General features: G+C 36.1%; 1 protein-coding gene across 14 annotated transcripts in view; it reads left to right on the forward strand.

The window, feature by feature from the left end:
* The window catches only part of PDS5B (PDS5 cohesin associated factor B), a 189,252-nt gene that overhangs the window by 128,523 nt on the left and 32,819 nt on the right, over positions 1–27,910 (forward strand). For all 14 annotated transcript variants that reach the window (XR_010150640.1, XM_016925149.4, XM_016925151.4 and 11 more), the window contains 4 exons: positions 15,038–15,161; positions 18,086–18,244; positions 23,995–24,063; positions 25,484–25,620. Coding sequence is in view for 13 of the 14 variants with exons in the window: in XM_016925149.4 (XP_016780638.2) it covers positions 15,038–15,161; positions 18,086–18,244; positions 23,995–24,063; positions 25,484–25,620 (489 nt within the window). In the remaining variant the exon portion in view is untranslated. The remainder of the gene's footprint in view (positions 1–15,037; positions 15,162–18,085; positions 18,245–23,994; positions 24,064–25,483; positions 25,621–27,910) is intronic.

Below are 27,910 nucleotides of genomic sequence, written 5' to 3' on the forward strand. Positions count from 1 at the left end.
TTATGTTTAGAGATTGCAGCAAAGACAGGCATAAGAAATTACAAGAGTATTAATTTGGGGAACTAATAAATGTCCATGAAACCTTTACAATCCACGTTCTTCTGCCATGGCTTCAGCTGGTCCCTCTGTTTGGGGTCCCTGACTTCCTGCAACATAGTTAGGTCAGTGCAGTGGAAAATAATGAAGCTGGCTGACTTCTTTTCAAACCACATACAATTTCTGAAGTTAATTATTCAACAGCTGGAGAGTTCTGATGGAAAAAACAGTATAACTAAAGAATTTGCTAGGCAGCCCTAGCTATTTTTAAGTAGGGGCAAATGAAGGATATTCTTAAGTATACAGGACTCAGTAAATGTACCACCCCTTTTTTATCATGAGGTTACCCTGTCTACATAGTTTTATGCTTTTCCGTCTGGAACTCAGTTTTGCTTATGCCCTCTAAATCTAGATTTTGTTTCCTTTTTGTTTGTATATCTGTGATTTGTCTTTGCCTATCATTTTACTTTAATTATTTAACTTTTAGATATGGCTATGTAAATGTATTGGAAAACCTGGATTTTTAAGAATGATGTAAATAAGTTCAAGATGAGGAAAGACAAAAACCTAACAAACTCTAGTTATAAAAAAATTGAAACATTATTCGCTAATAAAAGCACCAGTGTAAGTTGTGTCTTGAGGGAGATATTTCAAATCTATAAGAAACCAGGAATTCTAATTCTTTTAATTGTTCAGAGTATAGAAAAGAAAGCACTCATTTTCTTTACGGCCAGGATAACTAACATGAATACTAAAACCTAGTAAAAGATATCCTCCCCACCCCACACCCCAAAAAAACCGCTAAGACAAATCTTACTAATATGTGATTTTTGTATAAGCAAGATAGTAGCAAAAAGAGAATTTAAATAATAAAGCGAGGATATATTATGGCCAAACATGGTTAATTTTAGGAGTATACAGAGAGGGTTGGTATAATATTAGTAAGCCTACTGTTTATGTTTACAATTTATTATATAAGTAGGGAAAAGGGTATACAATAGATCATTTTTGATAGATGCTGAAAGGGCTTCTGATTTTTTTTTTTTTTTGAGACAGAGTCTCGCTCTGTCGCCCAGGCTGGAGGGCAGTGGCATGATCTCGGCTCACTGCAAGCTCCGCCTCCCGGGTTCACACCATTCTGCTGCCTCAGCCTCCCGAGTAGCTGGGACTACAGGCGCCCGCCACCATGCCCGGCTAATTTTTCGTATTTTTAATAGAGACGGGGTTTCGCTATGTTAGCCAGGATGCTCTCGATCTCCTGACCTCGTGATCCGCCCGCCTCGGCCTCCCAAGGTACTGGGATTAGAGGTGTGAGCCACCACGCCTGGCCAAAAAAATCAGTCTGTTTCTAATTAAATCTAATAAGATAGGAATCCGTACCTTCATAACATAATTAATATCTCTCAAACCAATAGGCAGCATCATGTAAAACACCAGTAGCATTCCCAATAAAAGCAGGAACAAGGTGAGATACCACACTATCTCTGCTATTGTTTAACATTGTTTTGGAAGCATTAGCTAGTGTAATTATGTAAGAATATAAAATAAGAAATACAAGTGTGGGAAAGGAAGAAGCTTTCATTTTTCTTGGAACATCCAGGAGAATCAACCGAAAAACTACTCAAAATGGGGTAGCCAAAATGAGTATGTAAAAATCCAAAGTTTTCTGTATATAACCAACAATCATTTACATTATTATGGGAGTAAACATCAGAAGACCTAGAAGTAAAGTATACAAGAAATTTGCAATGCTGTAATAATGGTGGATGGGGGCATATAATACTTAACAAATACATTGGTCAGGAAAAGGTACGTTACCTAGTAAATAATTAGCAAGCAGTTTTGAAAGGAAAATAGACTGCTTACTTTGATTTTACATATATTCCAGAAGAATCAAAGACAAATTATTGCATTAAGTGTATAACATGGATTTGGTTTAAGTATATAACATGGATTAATCAAAGTACTAATAACCAGTATATTTTTATAACTTCCTTGTTTGTAGAGGAAGGGACACTTATACCAAGTCATGAATGAAATATTGATGGGTTGGATTATTGTTATTATTACTATTATTATTTTGTTGAGATAGGGTCTTGCTCTGTTACCTAGACTGGAGTGCAGTGGCTCAATCATGGCTCACTGCAGCCTCAACTTCCTGGGCTCAATCAGTCCCCCCACCTCAGCCTCCCAAGTTGTTGTGTCTACAGGCATATGCCACCATGCTTGTCTAAATTTTGTATTTTTTGTAGAGATAGGGTTTTGCCATGTTGCCCACGCTGGTCTTGATCTCCTGGGCTCAGGTGATCTGCCTAGCTTGGCCTCCCAAAGTGTTGGGATTACAGGCATGAGCCACCATGCCTGGCCTGGATTGTATTATTTTTAAAAAATTCATTTGTTGCAAAAAAATCTATGTGTTACCCCCCACTCCCTGCCCCACCATGTATGGTATGGTTCTAGGTGTACAGTACAGTTCTAGGTGTCGAGGACATTGTAATAAAGAGGACAGGCTAAGTCTCTGCCCTTTTATTTTAGTGGGAACCACTATTTAGATAAAAGCCAAAGTCATGAAATAAGTTGGAAACACAAATGATATGCTGGAAAACTATTTTCAGTATATATTAGTTAGAAAAGGTTAATACCTGCAATGTATAAAGACCCCCCCCCCCCTTTTTTTTTTTGTTTGAGACAGGGTTTCACTCTGTCTCCCAGGCTGTAGTGTAGTGGCTTGATCTCTTGGCTCACTGCAACCTCTGCCTCCCAGGTTCTAGCAGTTTTTGTGTCTCAGCCACCCAAATAGCTGGGATTACAGGCGTGTGCCACCACCCCTGGCAATTTTTTTTTGTTTGTGTTTTTAGTAGAGACCGGATTTTGCCATGTGGGCCAGGCTGGTCTCTGTCTCCTGGCCTTAAGTAATCTGTCCGCCTTGGCCTCCCAAAGTGTTGGAATTACAGGTGTGAGCCACTGTGCCTGGCTGCAATGTATTAAAGATTCTTAATGAAGGAATAACAAATATAAATCTCATAGTAGAATACTAGCAAAGAGAATGAACAGGAAATTTATAAGCAGGAAGTCCTGTCAGCCTTCCAAATCATGAAAAGATGCTTATGTAATCAAGGAAATACAAATATAAGCAATTATGTGATGCAACCAGTATTAGTTAGCATTCCAACAATGCTGTCTTGGTGGGAGTATAAAATGATGCTATGCTTCTAGGTTGGTAATGTGGTAATATATGCAAACTTAAAATGTGTATAGCTTTTGACTCTGCACTTTCAGGAACTTATCCCAGAGATAATTAGAAAAGATGTGCACATAATCTGTCATATAGTTCAGGGTTCAGTCAGAGAAACAAACTATACTAGGTATAAAGTCATGTACTGCATAATGGTGCGTTGGTTAACGATAGACCAGATGTATATGGTAGTCTCGTAAGATTATGATGGAGCTGCACTGCACAGGGGTACAACTTTTATCTTTATTTTTTATTTTTATTTATTTATTTATTTTATTTTTTTTTAAATTTTTTTAGTATTTATTGATCATTCTTGGGTGTTTCTCGGAGAGGGGGATTTGGCAGGGTCATAGGACAATAGTGGAGAGAAGGTCAGCAGATAAACATGTGAACAAAGGTCTCTGGTTTTCATAGGCAGAGGACCCTGCGGCCTTCCGCAGTGTTTGTGTCCCTGGGTACTTGAGATTAGGGAGTGGTGATGACTCTTGACCAGCATGCTGCCTTCAAGCATCTGTTTAACAAAGCACATCTTGCACCGCCCTTAATCCATTTAACCCTGAGTTGACACAGCACATGTTTCAGAGAGCACGGGGTTGGGGGTAAGGTTATAGATTAACAGCATCCCAAGGCAGAAGAATTTTTCTTAGTACAGAACAAAATGGAGTCTCCTATGTCTACTTCTTTCTACACAGACACAGTAACAATCTGATCTCTCTTTCTTTTCCCCACATTTCCCTCTTTTCTGTTCGACAAAACCACCATTGTCATCATGGCCCGTTCTCAATGAGCTGTTGGGTACACCTTCCAGACGGGGTGGTGGCTGGGCAGAGGGGCTCCTCACTTCCCAGACATGGCAGCCGGGCAGAGGCGACCCCCACCTTCCAGACGGGGCGGCTGCCGGGCGGGGGCGCCCCCCACCTCCCAGACGGGGCAGCTGCTGGGCTGGGGAACCCCCCACCTCCCAGACGGGGCGGCTGCCGGGTGGGGGCTCCCCCCACCTCCCAGACGGGGCGGCTGCCGGGCGGGGGTGCCCCTCACTTCCCAGACGGAGCGGCTGCCGGGCGGAGGGGCTCCTCACTTCTCAGACGGGGCGGCCGGGCGGAGGCGCTCCTCAGTTTCCAGATGGGGTCGCGGTGGGGCAGAGGCGCTCCTCACTTCCCAGACGGGGTGGCAGCCGGGCAGAGGCGCTCCTCACCTCCCAGATGGGGTGGCGGCTGGGTAGAGACGCTCCTCACCTCCCAGACGGGGCAGCCGGGCAGAGGTGCTCCTCACATCCCAGACGGGGCGGCCGGGCAGAGGTGCTCCCCACATCCCAGACAGTGGGCGGCCAGGCAGAGATGCTCCTCAATTCTTAAACAGGATGACGGCCGGGAAGAGGCGCTCCTCACTTCCCAGACTGGGTGGCCTGGCAGAGGGGCTCCTCACATCCCAGACGATGGGCGGCCAGGCAGAGACGCTCCTCGCTTCCTAGACGGGATGACGGCTGGGAAGAGGCGCTCCTCACTTCCCAGACTGGGTGGCCGGGCAGAGGGACTCCTCACATCCCAGACGATGGGCAGCCAGGCAGAGACGCTCCTCACCTCCCAGACGGGGTGGTGGCCTGGCAGAGGCTGCAATCTCAGCACTTTGGGAGGCCAAGGCAGGCGGCTGGGAGGTGGAGGTTGTAGCGAGCCGAGATCATGCCACTGCACTCCAGCCTGGGCAACATTGAGCACTGAGTGAGCAAGACTCTGTCTGCAATCCCGGCACCTTGGGAGGCCGAGGCGGGCAGATCACTTGAGGTCAGGAGCTGGAGACCAGCCCGGCCAACACGGCGAAACCCCGTCTCCACCAAAAAATACAAAAACCAGTCAGGCGTGGCGGCGCGCGCCTGCAATCCCAGGCACTGGGCAGGCTGAGGCAGGAGAATCAGGCAGGGAGGTTGCAGTGAGCCGAGATCGCGGCAGTACAGTCCAGCCTCGGCAACAGAGGGAGACCGTGGAAAGCGGGAGACGGAGACGACGGAGAGGGAGAGAGAGCAACTTTTATCTTTTACACCATATTTTTTCAGTACCTTTTCTATGTTTAGATATACAGATATTTACCACTGTGTTATAATTGCATATAGCATTCAGTACAATAACATGTAGTACAAGTTTGTAGTCTAGGAGCAATAGGTCATACCATATAGGTGTGAGTAGGCTATACCATCTAGGTTTATGTAAGTATACTCTATGATGTTCTCACAACAATGAAATCATCCAGTGATGCATTTCTCAGAATGTATCCCTATTGTTAAGTGATGTATGACTGTATTTTAAACAAATTAATACAGATGTTTAAAGGACAAAAGAGAAAAATGTTGCATTGGTAATTCAGAGATACAAATTGGTGGAAGCAGCTACTACCTCTAGAGCTGGTGGGATAATTGGGAAGAAGTAATGTTAAGAGGTGGAGGAGCCCTGTCAGTATCACCCAACAGACTGCCAAAGTATGGCATGGCCTGGCTGTTGCTGGGGAGCAGTGAAACTACTGCTCAGAACGCCTTAAGAAGCTCTAGTGTCTTGTAGTGGAAGAAATTAATAGGAAACCAGCTCTTTGCAGATTTACAGCTTCAGGATCTCTGAGCAGATTATGAAAGGATAGGTTTAAAGCTCAGAGACAGTATGTAAACAGCCAGCACAGGGATATTCATGGTATTGTTGTTAAGGTGTTTTTAAAAATTTTTAAATCTAAAATGCTTATCAGTATGAGATTAGTTTTGGTATAGCCATACACTATACATACACTGAGAGCTATGTGACTGTTAAAAAGAATAGTGCTTAGCAATATTTGACAAATGAGGTTCTACACACATTGTTGGTTGAAAAAAATGTTTCCAAATACTGTGTATTTTATATCCTTACTTATTAATGTCTGTATAATAATATGCCTAGAGAAATTTTAGGAGTGTTCACCAAAATGTTGACAGTATTGTTTCAGGGTAGTGAGATGCTGAGTTTTTTCTTTAGGGTTTTCATGTATTTTTCAGTTTGAATGTATTTTTCATTTTCTATATTGGTATGATTGTTATCAAGGAAAAAACTTGAACTTGAAGGTAGAAAGTCAATTTAATGAGGGAATAAGAAATTCTTTTTAATAGGAAAAGCAGTCAGCATAGGTGGTTATTTATTTTCATTGACTTAGTACTGCAGAATTCTTAAAATTGTTTTTTCTTTATGTTCATTGTTTCAGTTTGTTTTCTTTTAAAATAACTGAGTATGTAAAATATTGGACGAGCTAAAGGTTTCACATAACTATCTTTAAAAATCTCAGCTAAAGTTGCTGCTAGTGTGAACAATAATTTTTCTCTTGATTATTGGGGAAAGGGATTATAGGTGTTTGTGTTATCAAATCTGATTTATGAGAAGATAGGTCTTATCTATGAAGTTTAGTTACTGAAGTAACCACAGAATAATAATCTTTTATTTCACAAAGAAACCACAGACCATAGACTAAAAGATTAGTGTTTTAGTTATACTAATTTTTTCCACGTTATATTATTGAAATTTTCAAACATATACAGAAGTAGGGAGAATACAAATCCCCAGGTATTCACCAACCAGCTTTAACAATGAATAAACTTACAGCCAGCTTTATTTTTTCTGTGCCTCCACACACTCCCTTGTTCCTCTTATATTTGAAGGCAAATCCCAGATACTGTCATTTCATCTATATATCTTTATCCCAAACACAGTTAACACTAATAACTTAATGTCCAATTGGTTTTCTCAAAAAATGTGTTTTTGTTGTTGTTGTTTGTGTCAGGGTCTTGGTCTGTTGCCCAGACTGGAGTGCAGTAGTCAGATCGTAGCTCACTGCGGCCTTGAACTTCTGGGCTCAAGTGACCATCCCACCTCAGCCTCTCAGTAGTTGGAACCACAGACACCACATCCAGCTAATTTTTTTTTTTTAAAACTTTTTGTAGAGATGGAGTCTCTCATTATGTTGCCCAGACTGGTCTCAAATTCCTGGGCTCAAGCCACCCTTCCTCCTCAAAAATTGTTTGATTCAGGATGCAAGTAAGATTTATACCTTGTGATTGGTTGCTGTGTCTTTTAAGTATCTTGTTTCTTGTGGGCTTTCTCTCTAGCTCTCACTCTGCTTGCAGTAGGAATCAGGTTGTTTCTCTTGAAGAGTTTCCCATAGACTGATTTTTGCTAATTTTATCCCTTAGACATAATTTGATAGGTTCTTCTTTGTTGTTGTTTGTTTTGATTTTTTTGACAGGGTCTTGCTCTGTTGCCCAGGCTAGAGTGCAGTGGTGCGATCACAGCTCACTGCAGCCTCGACCTCCTGGTTCAAGCAATCCTCCCACCTAGCCTCCTAAGTAGCTGGGACTACAGGCGCATGTCACCATGCCTGGCTAATTTTTATGTTGTTTTGTAGAGACGGAGTTTCACCTTGTTGCCCAGTCGGTCTCGAACTCTTGGGCTCCAGCAATCTGTCCACCTCAGCCTCCCACAGTTCTGGGATTACAGGTGTGAGCCACTGTGCCTGGTCATATTTCTTTATTTTCTCTAAAATGATGGCTGAATCCAGAGACCTCATTGGATTCTGGTTCAACTTTTTTATTTTTACAGGACTATTTTATAAGATTGGTATGCTTTCCTGTCAGGAGGCTCATAATAGCTGGCCATCTCTCTATTTATGATGTTTGCAGCTGTTGATATTAGTAGTCAGTCTTGATATTCTTATTGTCATTCTTCTTCATTTCCTAGCTGAATACTTTTGTAAAAAAGCAAATTCTTATCGATTCTTTGGTTTCCCAGTGTTATATTTGTTTAGGAAAGGCAGAATAAATGCTTGATTTTTTGAATGTTATTTAGTAGTATTCAAAATAAAGAGGACTAGTGTCCTCCAAAGGTGACCAGTTGAGTGTCGTTTTTAAAAAAATCATAATGGGTTTACGCATATTTGTGTTTCAGTCAGTTATAGTGATCACATGCATTGATGCCCAGATTATCCCGTGTATAATCTTGGAAGCCTCTTCAAGTTAGTCCCTGAGTCCTTTGAAACAATCCCAATAATCTCTGTAATTTCTTTGCTATCTTGTATGACAGGATATTCCAGGACTATCTTGCACTTGTTCTGCCCCAGACCTAGAATTGGCCAATTCTCCGAGGGGCTCTGGTTCCTTTTAATGGGAATGGTATTAAGAAATCACAACATGAGTCCTGTGGGTACTAATTGCTAATGTATAAGTCATGACTTTATGATAATTCAGTAGACATAGCTTTTTTGAAAGATGAAATTCATGTTTGTTTATACGGATACTTCCAGTTCAAATTGAGGATTACATGGTTTTTACTGAACTTCAATTTTACATTTATATCTCTTTTTTCCCTCATGGCCCAGGATAACAACACTATAATATTACATAATAACTCAATTGCTTTATCTCATAATACATCCATAGCAGTCTTATGATAGCAGTAGCACCACCAATATGATTCCTAAAAGTAGTCATTTACTTTTTTAGCTAGTTCTTTTTTTTATTTAGCATGTATCATATTAGAGATCTGCAGTCAAATTCCCATTTTAAAGTTATTTGGAATAATAATTCTTTGGGTGGTTATGCTAGCACATGGATACATACCCTTGTTCGTTTGTTTCATTCTTTTTGAGAGGTCGCTCTTTTAAAATTTAATTTTATTTTTAATTATATGAAATGTTAAATGGCTTTAAACATATCTAAAGGAAGCAAGATAAATTTCAGGAAGTCCAGCATCTATTCCTCAATCCTCTAACCTATTCCTTTCTTCCCTGTAGATAAACTTAAAAAAAAAAAAAAGCCCCCTTCCGTGCACATATCTGTCTGCATATGTATGCACATTTGATAAAATGAATAAGATAAACTATATACTTTTCTTCACCTTTTTTCTCTCTAATGGCATGCACTGGCAATTATCTCATATAAATATAGAGAGATCCCCATTTATTGTGTGGCTGTATCATAATTTATTTAACCAGTTCATTATTTATGGACATTGGGTTGTTTTCAGTATTACAGTCTTTCAGTGAATAGCTTTGTATTTGCGCCTTTTGTGATTTTTGACAGTTATCTTTGGGAGCAGTTCTTAGAAATAGAAGAGTAAATGCATGTACAATTTTGCTAGGTATTACTGTGTTCCTATCCAAAATGGTTACACCACTTTGCATTCTCACTAGCAGTATGTAAGAGTGTCTGCTTCCCCACAGCCTTGCCAGTAGACGATGTTGTTATGAAATATGTCTCTTCCTAACTCTGGTCATCTTCCTTGTTCTGCAGGCTTTTGTGTCTGAGAATAGTGTAGCCATTTGTACTTTTCTTTGGTCCTAGTGTTTGTAAGGCATATATTTTTCCTTTCCATTTTTAGTCTTCCTGGGACTTCATATTTAAAGTGAGTTTCTTGGCCGGCCATGGTGGCTCACACTTGTAAATCTCCGTGCTTTGAGAATATGAGGCGGGAGGATCACTTGAGCCCAGGAGTTTCAGGCTCCAGTGAGCTATGATTGTACCACTGCATTCCAGCCTGGGCAGTAGAGCAAGACCCTTAAAGAAAAAGTTTATTTACTTATTTATTTTTAAATAAATGTCCTAGTTGTCTTTCTGTTGTTGTTTTTTGTTTCCTTGTTTGCTTTTATATTGGTTGTTTTGAATCCAATTTGACAAACTGTTTCAATGGGAGTGCTTAGAGCATTTACACTTACTGTAATTATTGATATGGTGGGGTTTAAAGCTACCATCTTGATATTTTCCTCTTCTATTTTCTTCTTTATGTCTGCTTTCCTTGAGATTAATCAAGTATTATGATTTTATCTTTACTATTGGTTTATCTACATCCAATAAAATTATACTAATGTGTAAAAACTTTACAGCACTATACTTCCATGCCCATTTCCTCCAGTCTTTTAAGTTTTGTTGTCTTATGTTTTGTTTTTATATGTTATAAGCTCCATAATATGTTCTTGATATTTTTACTCTAGTCTAGTGTATCTCGAATTAATAATGACAAATTTCTTTTACACACATAATAACCATTTCTGTCACTTTTAATTTGTTGGATGTCTATCCATATTTTCATCTGGTATCATTTTTCTTCTGGAAGAACTCTTTTTAATATTTCTTGATATATAGTTCTCTTTATAGTGAATTTTATAGTGAATTTTTTGGTCTGAAAAAGTCTTTATTTTTCCCTCATTTTTAAAAGATAATTTTGCTTGGAATAGAATTTTAGGTTGACAGTGATTTTCATTTAGTGTTTAAAAGATGTCACTCCATTATCTTCTGGATTGCAGATTCTGATGAAAAGTGTTCTGTCAATCCTTGTTCCTCTGTTTTTGCACTGCTTTTAAGATTTTTCTGTTTTTCACTAATTTTTAACCAAATGAATAATAATATGCCTTAAAATGGTTTATCTTTTTTCTGCTTGAGGTTTATTGAGATTCTTGGATCTCTAAGGTTATTTTAATCAGATTTGGAAAAAAATTGGCCATTATTATTTTGAATACTTTTTTTTTTTTAATCTATTCTCTCCATCTGCCTTCTTGTTTTCTGGGGCTCCAATTACAAGTATTTTTGACTACTTGATAGTGTCTTATAGATCACAGCTGCTGTCTTACTATTTTTTTCTTGCCCTTTTTTCTCTCTCATTGTATTTTGATAGTTTCTATTGCTGTGTCTTCAAGTTCACTGATACTTTTCTCTTGCAGTGTATAATCTGCTTTTAATTCCATCAGTTTATTTTCCATTTCTATTGTATTTCTTATATTTAGTAATTCTATTTGTGTTCTTTTTTATATTTTTATATCTATTTATATTTTTTATATTTTATATTTTTCATTTCTAGCACTGCGTTCCTGATTTATTCTAACTTCTTGAGTCTATGTAGCATAGTGTTTTTTGTAACAGCTCTTTTAATGTCTACCCTAATTCTATCACTTATGTCATTTTTGGGTCTATTTCTATTGAGTAATTTTTCTCCAGGTTGTATATTATAAGGGCTTTCTACTATGTCTGGTAGGAATGAGTAATTAACCGCCCTGTTTGTGTTGAGGGAATTTTTTGTCCTACTGCTTTCCATGGTCCTTTTCCTGGTCTCAGGTAGTTTTTCCTCCTAACACGATTGAGGATCATTATCCAGCCAAAGACTCAGGAATAGCCTCTGCAGATTATCAGAGCTCATGCTGCCTTTCCCTTTGTAACTCCTTCCTTTCTGGTATTGTGCTCTAGAAATCAGAGCTTCCTTGGCCTCCCTGAACTCTCATCTTTATCTCCCTCAACCCAGGCTCTATTTGGGTCATTTGTACTACAGCCTAGAAACTATTTAATACTTCCATGCAATAAGCTGGGCAGTAAAGCTCTTCTAGTTTGTTTCTCATTTATCAGGGATCACATTTCTCTGCTACCTGTTCCCTAGTGTCTGAAACCTTTAGCATATTTATCTCTTCTGGGCATTTAAGGCAGGAGAGTAAATAGTCTTAGTTACACCATTGTAATCTGAAGCAGAAGTCCTCTTGTTATAGTTTTTTTAAAAAATGTGTGAAGGTAAACAGTTTTTCATGCATTTTAGGGTAATTTATATGTCTTCTTTTTTAAAAAAATTAAACTTTGAGTTCTGAGATACATGTGCAGAACGTGGAGGTTTGTTACATAGGTATACATGTGCCATGATGGTTTGCTGCACCCATCAACCTGTCATCTAGGTTTTAAGCCCCACATGCATTAGGTATTTGTCCTAATGCTCTCCCTCCCCTTGCCCCCCACCCCACAACAGGCCCTGGTGTGTGATGTTCCCCTCCCTGTGTCCATGTGTTCTCATTGTTCAACTTGCACTTATGAGTGAGAACATGTGTTGTTTGTTTTCTATTCCTGTGTTAGTTTGCTGAGAATGATGGTTTCCAGCTTCATCCATGTCCCTGCAAAAGACATGAACTCATTCTTTTTTTTATGGTTGCATAGTATTCCATGGTGTATATGTGCCACATTTTCTTTATCCAGTCTATCAGTGATGGGCATTTGGATTGGTTCCAAGTCTTTGCTATTGTGAATAGTGCTGCAGTAAACATATGTGTGCATATGTCTTTATAGTAGAATGATTTATAATCCTTTGGGTATATTACCTAGTAATGGGATTGCTGGGTCAAGTGGTATTTCTAGTTCCAGATCCTTGAGGAATCGCGACACTGTCTTCCACAATGGTTGAATTAATTTATGCTCCCACCAACAGTGTAAAGGCGTTCCTATTTCTCCACATCCTCTCCAGCATCTGTTGTTTCCTGACTTTTTAATGATCGCAATTCTAACTGATGTGAGATGGTATCTCATTGTGGTTTTGATTTGCATATCTCTAATGACCAGTGATGATGGGCTTTTTTTCATATGTTTGTTGGCCATATAAATGTCTTCTTTTGAGAAGTGTCTGTTCATCTTCACCCAGTTTTTGATGGAGTTGTTTTTTTCTTGTAAATTCGTTTAAGTTTCTCGTAGATTCTGGATATTAGCCCTTTGTCAGATGAATAGAGTGCAGAAACTTTCTCCTGTTCTGTAGGCTACTTACTGTTCACTCTGATGATAAGTTTCTTTTGCTGTGCAGAAGCTCTTTAGTTTAATTAGATCCCATTTGTCAATTTTGGCTTTTGTTGCCATTGCTTTTGGTGTTTTAGTCATGAAGTCTTTGCCCATGCCTATGTCCTGAATGGTTTTACCTAGGTTTTCTTCTAAGGTTTTTATGGTTTTAGGTTTTCCATTTAAGTCTTTAATCCATCTTGAGTTAATTTTTGTATAAGGTGTAAGGAAGGGGTCAAGTTTGAGTTTTCTGCATATGGCTAGCCAGTTTTCCCAGCAGCCTTTATTAAATACGGAATCCTTTCCCCATTGCTTGTTTTTGTCAAGTTTGTCAAAGATCAGATGGTTGTAGATGTGTAATGTTATTTCTGTGGCCTCTGTTCTGTTCCATTGGTCTATTTATCTGTTTTGGTGCCAGTACCATGCTTTTTTGGTTACTGTAGCCTTGTAGTATAGTTTGAAGTCAGGTAGCATGATGTCTCCAGCTTTGTTCTTTTTGCTTAGGATTGTCTTGGCTATATGGGCTCTTTTTTGGTTCCATATGAAATTTAAAGTAGTTTTTTCTAGTTTTGTGAAGAAAGTCAGTGGTGGCTTGATGGGAATAGCATTGAATCTATAAATTATTTTGGGCAGTATGGCCATTTTCACGACATTGGTTCTTCCTATCCATGAGCATGGAATGTTTTTCCATTTGTTTGTATCCTCTCTTTTTTCATTAAGCAGTGGTTTGTAGTTCTCCTTGAAGAGGTCCTTCCCATCCCTTGTAAGTAAGTTGTATTCCTAGGTATTTTATTTTCTTTGTAGCAATTGTGAATGGAAGCTCACTCATGATTTGGCTCTCTATTTGTCTTTTATTGGTGTATAGGAATGCTTGTGATTTTTGCACGTTGATTTTGTATCCTGAGACTTTATTGAAATTGTTTCTCAGCTTAAGGAGTCTTTTGGCCGAGACGACAGGGTTTTCTAAATATACAATCGTGTTATCTGCAAACAGTGACTATTTGACTTCCTCTCTTCCTACTTGAATACCCTTTGTTTCTTTCTCTTGCCTGATTGCCCTGGCCAGAACTTCCAATACTATGTTGAATAGGAGTGGTGAGAGAGGGCATCCTTGTCTTGTGCTGGTTTTCAAAGGGAATGCTTCCAGCTTTTGCCCATTCAGTATAATATTAAAGAATGTTTTACCTTTTTCTGTCTTGCCTGTTTTTCTGTGTTTTTGTTGGTCTCTTCATTCTCCATTTTTAGGCCTTTACATGTTAGGAATATATTTCTTTTAATGGTACTTCACCTTTGGTATCTTTTGTGAGACTCTACTCTTAGTGTGATAAGCACTGGGTTGGTATCAGGCATTGAGGAAGATATGGAAGTTTCTTTTGCTTTGAGATGTTTGTATAATAGTTTAAGAGCTCCTTTATTCGGTATTCGTTTTAAATGTTTGAGTTATGAAATAATACGATGCATGAATGTTCTTCCAGGTGGCTATATGACTTACTCAGTACCTCCCTCAGAACTCTGCTCACATGTTTCTTTATCAGGGAGATCTTCTGTTTAAAATTGTAATTCTCTTATACCTCCCTCCCTGTTTCCTATTTCTATCCTCCATCTTTAAAAAATTTTTTCTCTGTAGCAGTTCTCACAGTTTAACATAACATTTATTTTGTTAATTTATCTTGTCCCTAAAATGCTAGTAGCATCAAGTTAAATATTGGAGCCTTTTAATAGTCCCTGGCATGTAATATTGCTTAATAAGCATTGTTTAATCAGATTTTCCTTTTTGTGGTTTGCTCTGGCACAAAATGAAAGGTGAATTGGAAGAGGCAGAGACTTGAGAAAGAAGAGACAGTGTCAGTTTCATACATGTGTAAGGTGGCAGAAGTTTAGCTGGAATGATAGCAGTAAGAATAAAAAGAGAGAGGCCTGTTGGGAGCGACGTTAACAGGAGAGTGTGAGTCACCAGCCTGTTAGTGTTTGCTATTGGTGAATAAAAAGTAAAAAACACCACATTTGTATTTGGATTACATTTTTAATATAAATATTTATAAAGCAAAATCATAGGCCTTTGAAAGTGAGTTTGAGTAAATCTTGGTGACTTTTTCTGACCTTGTAAATCATTACTTAAAAATACAAATATTAAAGTATCTAGCAGAAGTCTTGTTGATTTTTCTGGTTTATTGTTTTTCTTTGATTTTTTTTAATAGAGCCTTGCTTCCTGTTTTACATCACAAATCTAAAAAAGGACCCCCCCGTCAAGCCAAATATGCCATTCATTGTATCCATGCGATATTTTCTAGTAAAGAGACCCAGTTTGCACAGATATTTGAGGTAATGAGAAAAAAATTTTCTTGTTTATTTCATATGTCATAGTTACAAAACAAATATTGATGATTTTATGGAATGTTCACATTTGGTGATGCATCATTTTGTAATATATTTTCAGAATTTGAATCAGTAAAATCAACATTGATAAGTGTTAAAATATGAAAATATCTGAGTATTCAAATGTTTAATGATAACAGATTCAGAAATCAAGCATTGTTTATTTTTGTACATTGGTTTATATATTTGTATTTGGAGACTATTTTTTGTTAACAGGTAGTTACATATAAAATCATAGTTACAGATAGTAGGTAACAGATGATTATTCTTTCGTTTGTAGGATCAAAAAATTTGAATTCTGTTTGAGAAACTATTGAAGTGTAAGGTTTTGTAAATCAGTACTAATTGTTAATATAAAGTAAGTTTATAGTTTTATGACTGACCTAATTTTGTGTCAGATATAAAGTGTCTTTTCAATATATATTTTATATTATTTTATCCACATTCTAAATAACTTTTACCCAGGCATTGCAATTTTATTGCTACCTATTGCACTAACACTGTTAGTGCAAATAAAAGCTAAGCAGAAAATTCATAAAATCCTACTTTGTAATTTTAGTTCAAGAGCCTTGAGTAGAGTCAAAACAATTTAGAAATTATTCTGATGCTCCTTGACATAAGTACTTGGACTTAATATCTTTGTTTTAGAAAGTTGGTACTTTTGTCATATTTTCATGTATTATGTTAAAGACCTGAAGGAGAAAGAAAAGTAGTATATCCTCCAAACACCATCTTTCCTGTAGATAGCGATAATTTAATTTTTGTGTATTTGGGGATGGCAGTATTTTCTGTAGTCTGTGTTTGTATATGAGAATGGCTTCAATAAATTGATGTTAATTTATAGGAAAGTTTTCTTTTTGGTTGCTCTCCTTTTCCTCTCAATGGTGATGAGAGAAACACTGATATAAGTTGAATTTCAGAGTAGTTTTTTCATTTTGATATTGTATCTGCTGTTTTATCTTTACAAGAACCTCTGTAGTCCTCCTACTATGTAGCATTTGGTTGGCTGGCTTCCTGAGAAAAGGTTTCTTAGAAATATCTGGCATTTTTGAGGTTCCACTAATCTAGGGCCTGGCCATTAATTTTGCTTTTTAGAAATGATTTTGTTATGGAAAATTACCAAACTTATAATCTAATTGAAAAAACTACACTATGATATTTTTGTTTATAATATGAACAATAGGCTGGCAAGATGTGCAATGGAAGTACTGAGGGAAGTCTTCAAGAATAGCAAGAAGTAAACTCATTTAAATGTATTTTTGACTAAATGAAGCCTCATATTGCCCTAATTTGTTGGGAAAGAACAGTTTTGTATTGGCCTTTCAAGCCTACAATTCTTGGTGTTCAGTGTGGGAGAATAGAGCACCAGTTTTTCATTAAAATGTGGCATTAAAATGTCTAATAGAAAATATATTCACTTGTTTCAACATCAGAAGGATGCAAAAAAGAATATACGGTGAAAAGTTCTCCCACCCATGTATCCCCAGCCACTTAGTTTCCTTTCCCAGAGGCAGAGCCATTGTTACTAGTTTCTAAACGTACTTTTCCAGAGATATTTTATTCATATACAAGTAAGGGCATGTAAATATGCACATGCACACATGCATGCACATACACACGCATATTTTGTTTCCCTCTCCTCTCCTTATGCCAATGGCATATTTTAGTCACCCTTCTGATTTCAAAAATTAAAACACACAGACACACACACACACAAACATATATTTTGTTTTCTTTTTTTTTTTTCTGAGATAGAGTCTTGCTCTGTCATCCAGGCTGGAGTGCAGTGGCGTGATCTCTGCTCACTGCAACCTCCACCTTTCTTGTTCAAGTGATTTTCCTGGCTTAGCCTCCTGAGTAGCTGGGACTACAGGCGTATGCCCCAAGCCTGGCTAATTTTTGTATTTTTAGCGGAGATGGGATTCCACCATGTTGGCCTGGCTGGTCTCGAACTCCTGACCTCAGGTGATCTGCCTGCCTTGGCCTCCCAAAGTGCTGGGATTACAGATGTAATCTGTAATTGTTAATGCCCGGCCTTAACAATATATTTCTGATATCATTTTATATGAGTATTTGAAGAGCTTGTTCATTCTTTTATCATGGTAAAATGCATATTAATGGTTGGGTTTCCTATCAGAATAACAAAAAATCATTTTATTTGTTATGGTATTTAATATTTGGTGCTATAATGAAGATCCCCAAATTCAAGTGACTAGATGTAGTAAAAGCTTATTTCTTGCTTCTGAAAAGTCTAGTGGGTGTTTGAATGACCCTCTAATCAGTGGCTTAGGGACACAGACTCATTCTGATTAGTGACTTCTCTTTAAATCCCACTGGATCCTTGGCATCAAGCCAGCCAGTGAGTAGAGCCTGTGGAGAAGACATGCTGCTCATACCTACCTCAGTGCATATGTGGCATACTTCATTTTACTCCCACTCTCTTGACCAGAACTCATTCATATATCCTCCCTTAACTGCACAGGAAGCTGCAAGTAGAGTCATCCTTATGCCCAGGAAATTGAAGTGGATATTGGTGAGCCCTAGCAGTCTCTAACACATTCATGTATATGGTCATAAACTATATGCTATGAAGTCTGTGTCGAAATGTTTCTTTACCCTACCTCTAAACTGAATTGGGCAAAACTGAAAATGTTTGAACCTGATGCCTTCTGGACATAGATAACCTATAGAAGTCTAAATGTAATCTTGAGTTACTACTTATACTATGTATATTTATTGAAATTTTTGTAGTTTTTATAATTTGAATTACAAAATAAATTACGAAATTTTGTAATTTGAAAATGAAATATGTAAACAGTTTATTTGTATATGTGTAGAGTTTAAATATATTTTCCTCTCCTCATTTTCAGCCTCTGCATAAGAGCCTAGATCCAAGCAACCTGGAACATCTCATAACACCATTGGTTACTATTGGTCATATTGCTCTCCTTGCACCTGATCAATTTGCTGCTCCTTTGAAATCTTTGGTAGCTACTTTCATTGTGAAAGATCTTCTCATGAATGATCGGGTAATTTATATTTTTTAGATTCATGTTCTTTGTAATGTTAACTTTTGCAATTTTATCCAACAAGGAAAGAAGTGAAATGATATCAATAATACTTCCATTTGACTGCCTTGATTTTAGGTTTTCCTATTTAAAAAAAATAAGCCTTGTCTCCATTATAAGCAAAACCACCTTGAAACATCTTTTTAGTTGAGAATAGGCATATGACCTCAAATACATTCCTTGATAAATATAAAATATAACCTGATACTATCTATTTCAGATTTACAGGGGTTTAATTTTTGACAGGACATCTATTTTTAAAAATATGCAGATTGGTAAACCAGCTCATAGTATGGTTGTCATTATAGTTTTACCTTTTTCTATATAAACTTGTTCTTTTCCCTACATTGGGAGAGAACGAAAAAACATTGGGAGAGGAAATAATGATTTTGTTAGTCTCCAGTTATTTTGTATCTGCTGTGACAGCACTGTACTAGGTTCTCTGGAGAATTAAAAGAAACATGAGATAAAGTTTTTCCTCCAAAAAGTAAACATAATATAAGTAGTGATATCTGGGTTAATCTGCCACCTGATTTTTTGTTTTCAGTTTGTCCTGTCAGTTGTGTATTTTTCTCTTTTCTTATTTTTGATTAAATATTTTTATTTCATTTTACCAGTCTGTTTTACATTTTGCTATTATTTTAGTAGTTTTCCTAGAAATTACAACATGGACTTTGGACTTATTAAAGGCCAGTGTCAATTGGTCTGTTTTGAACTTTCAGTATAGCACAAGGAACTTCAAAATACTTTAATCCCTTTTATTCCTTGGTGCTTTTTTGTGCTCTTGTTCCCCCAGTTCTATTACTGCTGTTATTTTATGCAGTTAATGTTTATTTAGATTTGCCAACATATTTTCTCCTTTTGTTTTTCATTCCTTTCTATGTAATGATTTTCTTTCTATCTAAAGAACTACTTTAATACTTTTTTTTTAGTTTGGATTTCCACTAATGAATTTTCTCAGTTTTTGTTTGTCTGGAAAGATCTTTATTTTACCTTAATTTTTTAAAGGATGCTTTCTTTGGGTTAAGAATTCTAGACTGGTGTATTTTCCCCCATCAATGATTTGAATATATTATTCTATTTTCCATTTTCTTTTTTCTTGAAGTTTATTGACAGTCTTGTTCCTCTGAAGGTCTGTCTTTTTGCTGTGAATGTTTTTGTCTTTTCTGTTTTCCATTGGTTTCCAGTTTTACTATGATGTGTCTGGGTATGCTTTCCTTTATAGTTATCGTACTTGGGGCTTATAGCTCTTCTTGTATATATAGCTTAAAGTTTTTTACAAATTTTAAATAATTTTTAGGCATTATCTTTACATATATGATTTCTGTTTCATATTCTCTTTCCTTTCTTACTGCAGTTCTATTAACACACTTTAAAGGTACATTTTTTTTTTTGCTGTGACCTAGCTGTGTGACACACTTTTTCTGTACTTTTCTGCCAACCTCCTCATGCTTCAGTTTTTGTTTTTTTTCTGACCTATCTTTGAGTTCACTCTCTTCAGTTTTGTCTAATCGTACCTAAAGCTCATGCTTTGAATTCTTAATTTCACATATATACACATACTTCAATTCTGTAATTCTATAGTTTTTAAACATAGCTCTTTGTTTTGCTGCAGAATTTGCTTGTCATTAAATCCTTGAAAAATCTTAATTATGTGAAGTTTGTGTCTGTTAGGCTTATCATCTTGATCTCTTGTAACTTTTGTCTATTTTTTTCTCAAATTTTTGGTCAAATCTTATCTTGTACATATATTGCTTTTGATTGAGTGATAGACTTTTTGTATGAAAAGTTGTTGAGATAATGTGAGGCTTCAGATGTGGTTATATTCTTCCAGAGTTTTACTTTTGTTTCTATCAGGCAGTTAAGCTATCGTCAGATGACTTCCATCCAGTGAAAATGGAAGTTTGGCTTCAGTTTTGGACAAGCTTATTATTTTTTTCTGGTCACCTTATGTCTAGAGTATATTTGTCTGGGATCCACCCAGAAGTCCAGGTTGTTTAACAAGGCCTTTACTTTTTAATGGGCTCAGGATTCTTAATCTTGTTCTTCTAGCTCTGTGACAGGAAAGCTTTGCTCAACTTCTCATCCCCCTTTCACTTTCAGAATCATTAATTGTCTGTGTGAAAAAACTAATCTCAGTGCCAGACTCAAATCTTTGCTTTCCCTCCTTATTTGAAACTTTGCCCTGCAAATTCTCACTGCTTTGGTAGCTGTCTGTTCCCTTCAAACTGATTTTTAAAAAATATTTTGTTTAGCCTTTCCGTTTGTTTCAGTATGAAAATTGGTTCAAAACAACCTAGTCACATCTTGTCAGAAACAGAACTGCTCACCATTTTTAATCCATTAATTTGTCTTGTTTTATTATATATTTGATATGTACAAAGGAATATATGTAACATTTGTATAACATGTTTCATAATACAATGAACACCTATGAACTCTTAGTTCCTTAGAGTTCTTAGAGTTTTATTACTCTTCAATCCTTTCTACTTCCTCCTTGTCCCTAATATCTACTCTCTTGAATCTTGGGTTAATCTGTAACAGCAACAAAATTTACCACATACTTGTTTAGTTTTGCTTGTTCTTGAGGTTTCTAAGAATTATATCATACCCTGTATAGTCTTGGAGGATTTGCTTTTATCACTCCACATTTGTTTCTAAGAATAATCTTCGTTACTAAATCTAACTGTGGTTCATTCATTGGTTACTCTATAATTTCACTGTGGAAAATATCTCATAATTTATTTATTCTTCTAGTAGATTGTGGAATATTTCCATTTCTTTACTCTTTTGGACAGCGCTGCTATGAATGTTTCTATTGAAGCCCCCTGCTACATATGAGCAAGAATTTCTCTAGGTTTTATTCCTACGAGTGAAGTTGATGAATCACGGTATATAGACATATTTAACTTTTCACTTTTTTTAAGTCATTTTTTATAATGTTTGTTAAAACTTATTTTTCTATTAAGAAATCTGACAATAATGTTATTATACACTGTTGGGAGAAAATATCTAATAGATACAGTATCTCATTATAGCTCATTAATAGTCCCAATGTGCATTTCTGTGGTTACTAATTAAGTTTGTGTGTCTAGTCACCATTCATGTTGCCTACTTTCTGAAATTCCCTTTTGATGTATTTTACCTTTTATGCCCCTTGGTGTTTTTTTCCCATAGGCAATCTTTACCTATATTAATCTTTTATCTGGTACATGTTACAGTATCATCATGAAGTGTGTAAAACTCATTTACGTGTGTCTCTTCACTCCTTTATTGTGTCCTTTGATCCTTTGAACAAAAGTTATTCCTTTTTTTTTCTTTTTGAGATGGAGTCTCACTCTGTCACCCACACTGGAGTGCAGTGGCGCCATCTCGGCTCCCTGCAACCTCCACTTCCCACATTCAAGCCGTTCTCCTGTCTCAGCCTCCCGAGTAGCTGGGACTACAGGCGCCCACCACCATGTCCACCTAGTTTTTGTATTTTTAGTAGAGATGGGGTTTCACCATGTTGGCCAGGCTGGTCTCCAACTCCTGAACTCACGTGATCCACCCAGTTCAGCCTCCCAAAGTGCTGGGATTACAGGCGTGAGCCACCACGCGCCTGGCCTGAACAAAAGTTATTACTTTTAATGTAGCTGTATTTATCATTATTCTTTGGTAGTTAATACTTTTTACATCTTATTTAAGAAATCTTTTCCTACTCTAATGTCATGAAAATAGCCTCCCATATGTTCTTCTAAAAGTTTGAAGGTTTTCTTTTTTTACACACACAAAAATCAATCCATCTGGAATTGATTTACTTTTTTTTTTGTATGCTGTGATATAAGGATTTCATTTTTGCTGCATGTTAGGGTTACCAAATTTCCCAGCACTGTTTATTAAATATCTTACCATCTCCTGGTAATCTGCAGTGCTACCACTCATGTCTCCTATAGAGCCTCTGTTCTTTTCCACTGATGCGTTTGCCCATCCACAAGATATCTTTCCTTAATGTTTTATAGTTTTCTCTAAAAAGGAAAATTTTAAATTTCTCTCACACAACTTATGTTAGGCACTAAATAAAGTTTTTAAGATTATGTTTTATGTTTATGATTGATAAGGTGAATTATTTGGTAATTCTGATTTTATATCCATCTTTCTTGCTAAATTCTAATTTTGTCAATTATAAAGAATGCCAGCTTTGATGATTTTCTAATGCTTGCATATTTTATTTCTGTATATTTACTTCCATTTTAGGTATTTATCCTTTTTCATCCTAACTTACCAGTTTTTGAAAGAGATATATTCCCGTATTCTGCTGTGATGAAGTTTTCAATCTTCTGATTTTAATCATGTTTGTTCTGGTTTATTTTGATGTTATTCTGCTAGTTGTGTAAATGTTCATGAATTTTATATTTTATTTGGTGTTGTAAGATAAAATATATCAGTATCCCATTTAAGTCCATATCCTCTTCAGTGCTTTTCATCTTGACTGGTATATTTTTCCATCCCATAATTTTCAGATTTCTTATGTTTGTTTTTGTTGTATCTTTTGTGGCTTTATTATTTATAAATCTACCTGATAGTCTCTGTTGTTTCTGGTAGTATCTGATAGTTTATTATTTATGTAAGGTTTTTGTTTTCATTTTTCTTTGTATTTGTAATAGTTTATACTAATTTAGTTTTTTCTTGTGAATTAAATAGTGTTATCTTTGAGTAATTCTTTCAACATGGATTGTAATTTGGAAGCTTTCTGTCTTGAATTCTAGTGTTCATTCTTCAGTACTGTTTTTTGGATATTAGAATTCTGTGTTTCAAGTCACTTGAAAATTCAGAGCATTGTTTTTTTGGCATCTGGTCTTGCAGCTGAGAAATCTGAAGTTAATCTTTTATTCCTTTTTGGTAGTTTCTCTATGGAAGCTTTTGGGATCTTGACATCCTTAGTTAGAAATTTCATCACAAGGTGCCTAATGTGATTCCTTTTTCATTATTTTTACTTCATACTTTGAAGGCACTTCTCAATGGGAGAAATGAGTTATAAACTGTGTGTGAATCTGTAGCTCTTTGTGTTTGAGGGAGTTTGCCTTTTTAGATGTTGGGGGCTACCTGTTTTGTTACCAGAGGGTTACCTGAGGTGATACTCAATTCCTGTTCTTTGACCTGAGGGTAAAAATGGGATCTCAAGTGTTCCAAGATTGGTTCAGCTCTTTTGCCATCTTATTTTAATTTCCTGGTTACTACTGTAAACACCTACCTGCTAGTACTTGCACATGATCACCTCAGGATTAGTTTGGAGTTGTGCTGAAAACAAAAACAAAACCCCTCCAGCTCAAGATTTTTTTTTTTTTAATACCTTTCTTCTTGTTTAAGAGCTACACCTTTTGGCTCCATGTTTTTCTAAAATCCTAGTTCTTGCATTAAATAATTGAATCTCAAAAGGGGCTAAATAAGGGAGTGATGTGTAAGAAGTTAGAGTTAGTCCCACCACAGGCCTAGAAAGAACCAGTCGTGATGGATCTGTAAGTGCTGTACATAGGCACTAGTGAAGGTATGCCTTTCAACCTTTTTTTTTTTTAAAGTAAATAGGGTTAGATGAAGTACTTTAGTCATATATAACAAATGTCACTGCAGAAGGTACAGATTTCATTCATTTTCTCAGTGCTAATTGAAAAGAATTCATATTTATATTTTAAAGTCCTTGGTTTTTTTTTTTTTTTCTCGTTTATTTTTAGCTTCCAGGGAAAAAGACAACTAAACTTTGGGTTCCAGATGAAGAAGTATCTCCTGAGACAATGGTCAAAGTGAGTAATATGCATAGATCTATTGATTTTAATATAATCACCACATTGTAATATTTGAGGTATTAAAATTTCTATTTCTATTGGAAAGATATTAAAGTCACTCAAGTATTTGTATTTATTGTATGATGTCTTATGTGCTGTGAGACTATAGGGTAATAATGAGAAAGCTGGGATTTTGTGGACAGCTGCACATAATCTAATTTGAGGAGAAAAAAAGGTTTGAAAGCTGCTTCCCTGATGGCAAAAGGCAGTGCTAGTTTTTATGGACTTTCCTCTGTTCTGTAAAGATGATAATTCAGATTTTAAGCCTGTTCATCTTTTCCATGGGATTTAATAAAACTTTTTATCTTTAAAAAATTCAGCCTATAATTTATTGAATTAGGAGTTTTATAAGATTGCTCATCATTGGTATAGACTCTTGATTTATTAAAACCATCTATGGCCTGTAGTGTAGACCTCATGTCAATCCACTACCAAGATATGAAGGCCAAAAATAAATACATTAAATATTGTTATTTTCTAGCTGTAATTTCTTACAAACCCTTTCAGTCTCTGTGTGTGTGTGTGTGTGTATTTGTTTATAGTTCGTATTACGAACTACCTTTTCACATTGCTCTAGCTTGAGGTTATGATACTAATTTTGCAGACTTGTACAATAGCCCCACCTTTACATCAATGAATGATGCTTGATACTTTGAGTCTCAGTATAAACCTGTTTTTCTCGGCATTGGTCTCAAGCTGCAGTTTTTGTATACTTGAAAGCAGCACTGGACTAGAAGGTAGGCCACTTACCAACTTACCAGTTGGTAGGCATACTTACCAACTGGCCAGGAAAGAGATCTTCCGTCTTTGCCGTGAGCCAGACACTATCGAAGACCCTCTTCGCATCTGAGCCTTAGCTCTGTAAAAAGCTGAGCTAATATGTGAAAGATAATTTGTACATCATTTTAAAAAGAGGTAATATGTACTTCTTCAAAAGAATTCTTGGAAACATTAAAGGAAGTAATGGGTGTAAAAATACTTTAAATACTTCATAATCATAAAATGTAGAACAAATATGAGTGGTATCATTTTTTAGGCAGAAAAGATTAAATGTAATTTGTAGTTGGGAACTTAACTTTTCTGATTAGAGAGGTTAAGCATGATTTTACTGTATGTTCTACAGGATCAAATACATGTTGGGGAAACATTTTAAAACAGCAAAGAACAAACTAGTCTTTAGTCAAATCATTCTTTTGCCATTTTCTTGGAGGTTTGAAACATCTTTAAAACATTCAAGATTATCTTCATATATACAGAAAAGAATTTTTTCTTTTCTTAAAAAGCATCCATTAAATACATTTTATTTTTAAAAAAAGTTGATACAGAAATTCTTTCAAAATGTACCAGTGTTTTATTTGTCGACTTGTCTCTTAAATAGATTCAGGCTATTAAAATGATGGTTCGATGGCTACTTGGAATGAAAAATAATCACAGTAAATCAGGAACTTCTACCTTAAGATTGCTAACAACAATATTGCATAGTGATGGAGACTTGACAGAACAGGGGAAAATTAGGTATGCAATTACTATTTCACAGTTCTTTGGATTGCATAATATTTCAGCTCTTGGTGTAACTGTTGAATGGTGCTGTTTCTTTTTTTTTTTAAATTAGAATTGCTTTGTACATGTGCATATATTTTTACTGGAATATGCTTTTGTACAGTGGTTATTTTACAGTGGCGGTCACATGTCTGGTGCAGGGTACTGTTATACATTGTAAATATTTTAAACAATAGATTCTTACATTTTAGAATATCTCGTATGAAAGTGTGAGTGTACCAGTCAATAACTGGTGTTTTATATTCTTGTTAAATATATAAGGGGAAAGAACAGATTGGGTGAAAGGCAACTTATTGAATCTATTTCCAGAAGTATAAATAAATGCATACTTTAAAAATGTACTTGAAGTAAATTATTGAAAATGAGCACACTTTTTTGGTTTTTGTTATTTTATTTTCTTTGAAAGATGTAGTAAGTAGAGTGTAGTGATTGAAAACTACTGGACTCTGGAGCCTGGATTCAAATTCTGGTTCCACCACTTACTAGTCAGGTGAACTTCAGTAAGTTGCTTTAACTTCTTGGTCCCTCAGTTTCCTAACCCACGAAGTAGAGGTAATAATTATGTGTACCTGGCTCATCTAGCTGTTACGATATAACTAAATAAGTTAGTATACCTAAAGCATTTAAAACACTACTTAGCACATAATAATTAGAAGCATTGATGATAATGGTGGTTATTATGTCAGTGTTAGTTAAAATTTAAGGTTTGTCCTCTGTGTAAACCAAGTGCCATTTGGTGCCCCATCTTGGTAATACAAAATAGGAGAATAGCTCTGTGCTCCTTAATATATCTAAAGACTTTAATAAGAAAACATACAAAGATGACTGCCAGCTGCCTTCTGCCTTTCCATCTTGTATGTTTTGCTTATACTGTATTCTCCTTGTATGTTTTGCTTATACTGTATTCTTTGCATAGAATGTTAACAGAAGCACATCCTTCTCAAACAAAACATATAAAAAAAAACTTGGTAAACTATTCATTCTGTATCTGTTTACTTTCTTTTATTCTAATTAATCTATTCTGTTTTCATGTCTCTGTTCCCCTAATTTATATATGCCAATGTTTAGGAGTTACAAATAATAAGTATGTTTTGATTTAAAATTTTTACTGAATTTGAAATAATTTTGTATTGATCAGCTCAGCCTGGTAAAGAAATTTTCCTCAGTGTTAATACATTTGGCCTTATAAATCAATTTATTAATTATATTATTTTATACTTCTTATTTGGCCAATTATATCCAGCTATATAAACTTTTATCAGAGAGGCAAAGTTCTTTGGTGGTTTACAACATTCAGGCAGATTGAAGACACACTACACAGGTTCAAACTGAGGTTCTACCATTTATCAGCTGCTTTTATTTATCAGCAAGTTATTTAACTTCTACGTGTCTTAGATTCTTCATCTGTAAAATGAGGATAACAATAGTATCTCCTTATAGAGTTTATGTAAGGATTATATGTATTAAAATTTCGAATGTAATTGGAATAATACCCAGTATATAATGTCACTTATGCTGTGTTTTGTGGAACCCATATGACATTCAGGAATATTTAGGGGCAGCCTAGAGTTGGAATAAGAATTTTTTTCTGGTAGAGACATAACAGGTGGAGTCTTGGGAGTTGGTAGGTGGGGGTCTCTGTCCTTTCCTTAAGTAGGAAGCTTGCATTCCTATTTAAGCAAAAGTGATTTTTTGTGTTTACACCTTAAACTTTTATGTAAGATTTGGTTTCAAGAAAAGTTTCCTCTGCTTAATAAAGCTAAAAACAACAAAACAAAAAAAGTTTACGAGGTTAAATAGAAACCTCTGGTCTAGATGGGAAATTTTAAGGATAGATAACACAGGAAGCATCTGTTATCCATATCTGTGAGGAAAACATCCAACAGGTGGTTTATACTTTTTGCACTAAGAACTATGATTTACTGCTTAATAGCTACTTGGAATATTGTTGTTGATGAGATGAGACACACCTTTGAGACGAGGTCCTACAACTTTAGAAACTTACTAATGTTGGCTAGCATCCAGTCAATATTTTTACGTGGCCAACTAGATTATTAAGTCTTGGAAAACTAAGACTGTCTTTTATTTTAAATACCCCGCAGTGCTATATGTACACAATAGACATAGATTTGTTGCATGGATGTTGAATAACAATCTTTTACTATAGAGCTACAAAGGGGTTCTATTTAAGGAGTTACAACTTCTCCCTCCTTATATTTGTTCAAGATCCCCTTTATTTCAGCTA

This window comes from Pan troglodytes, chromosome 14 (assembly GCF_028858775.2).
Source record: "Pan troglodytes isolate AG18354 chromosome 14, NHGRI_mPanTro3-v2.0_pri, whole genome shotgun sequence".
In the NCBI taxonomy this organism is placed as follows: Eukaryota; Metazoa; Chordata; class Mammalia; order Primates; family Hominidae; genus Pan; species Pan troglodytes.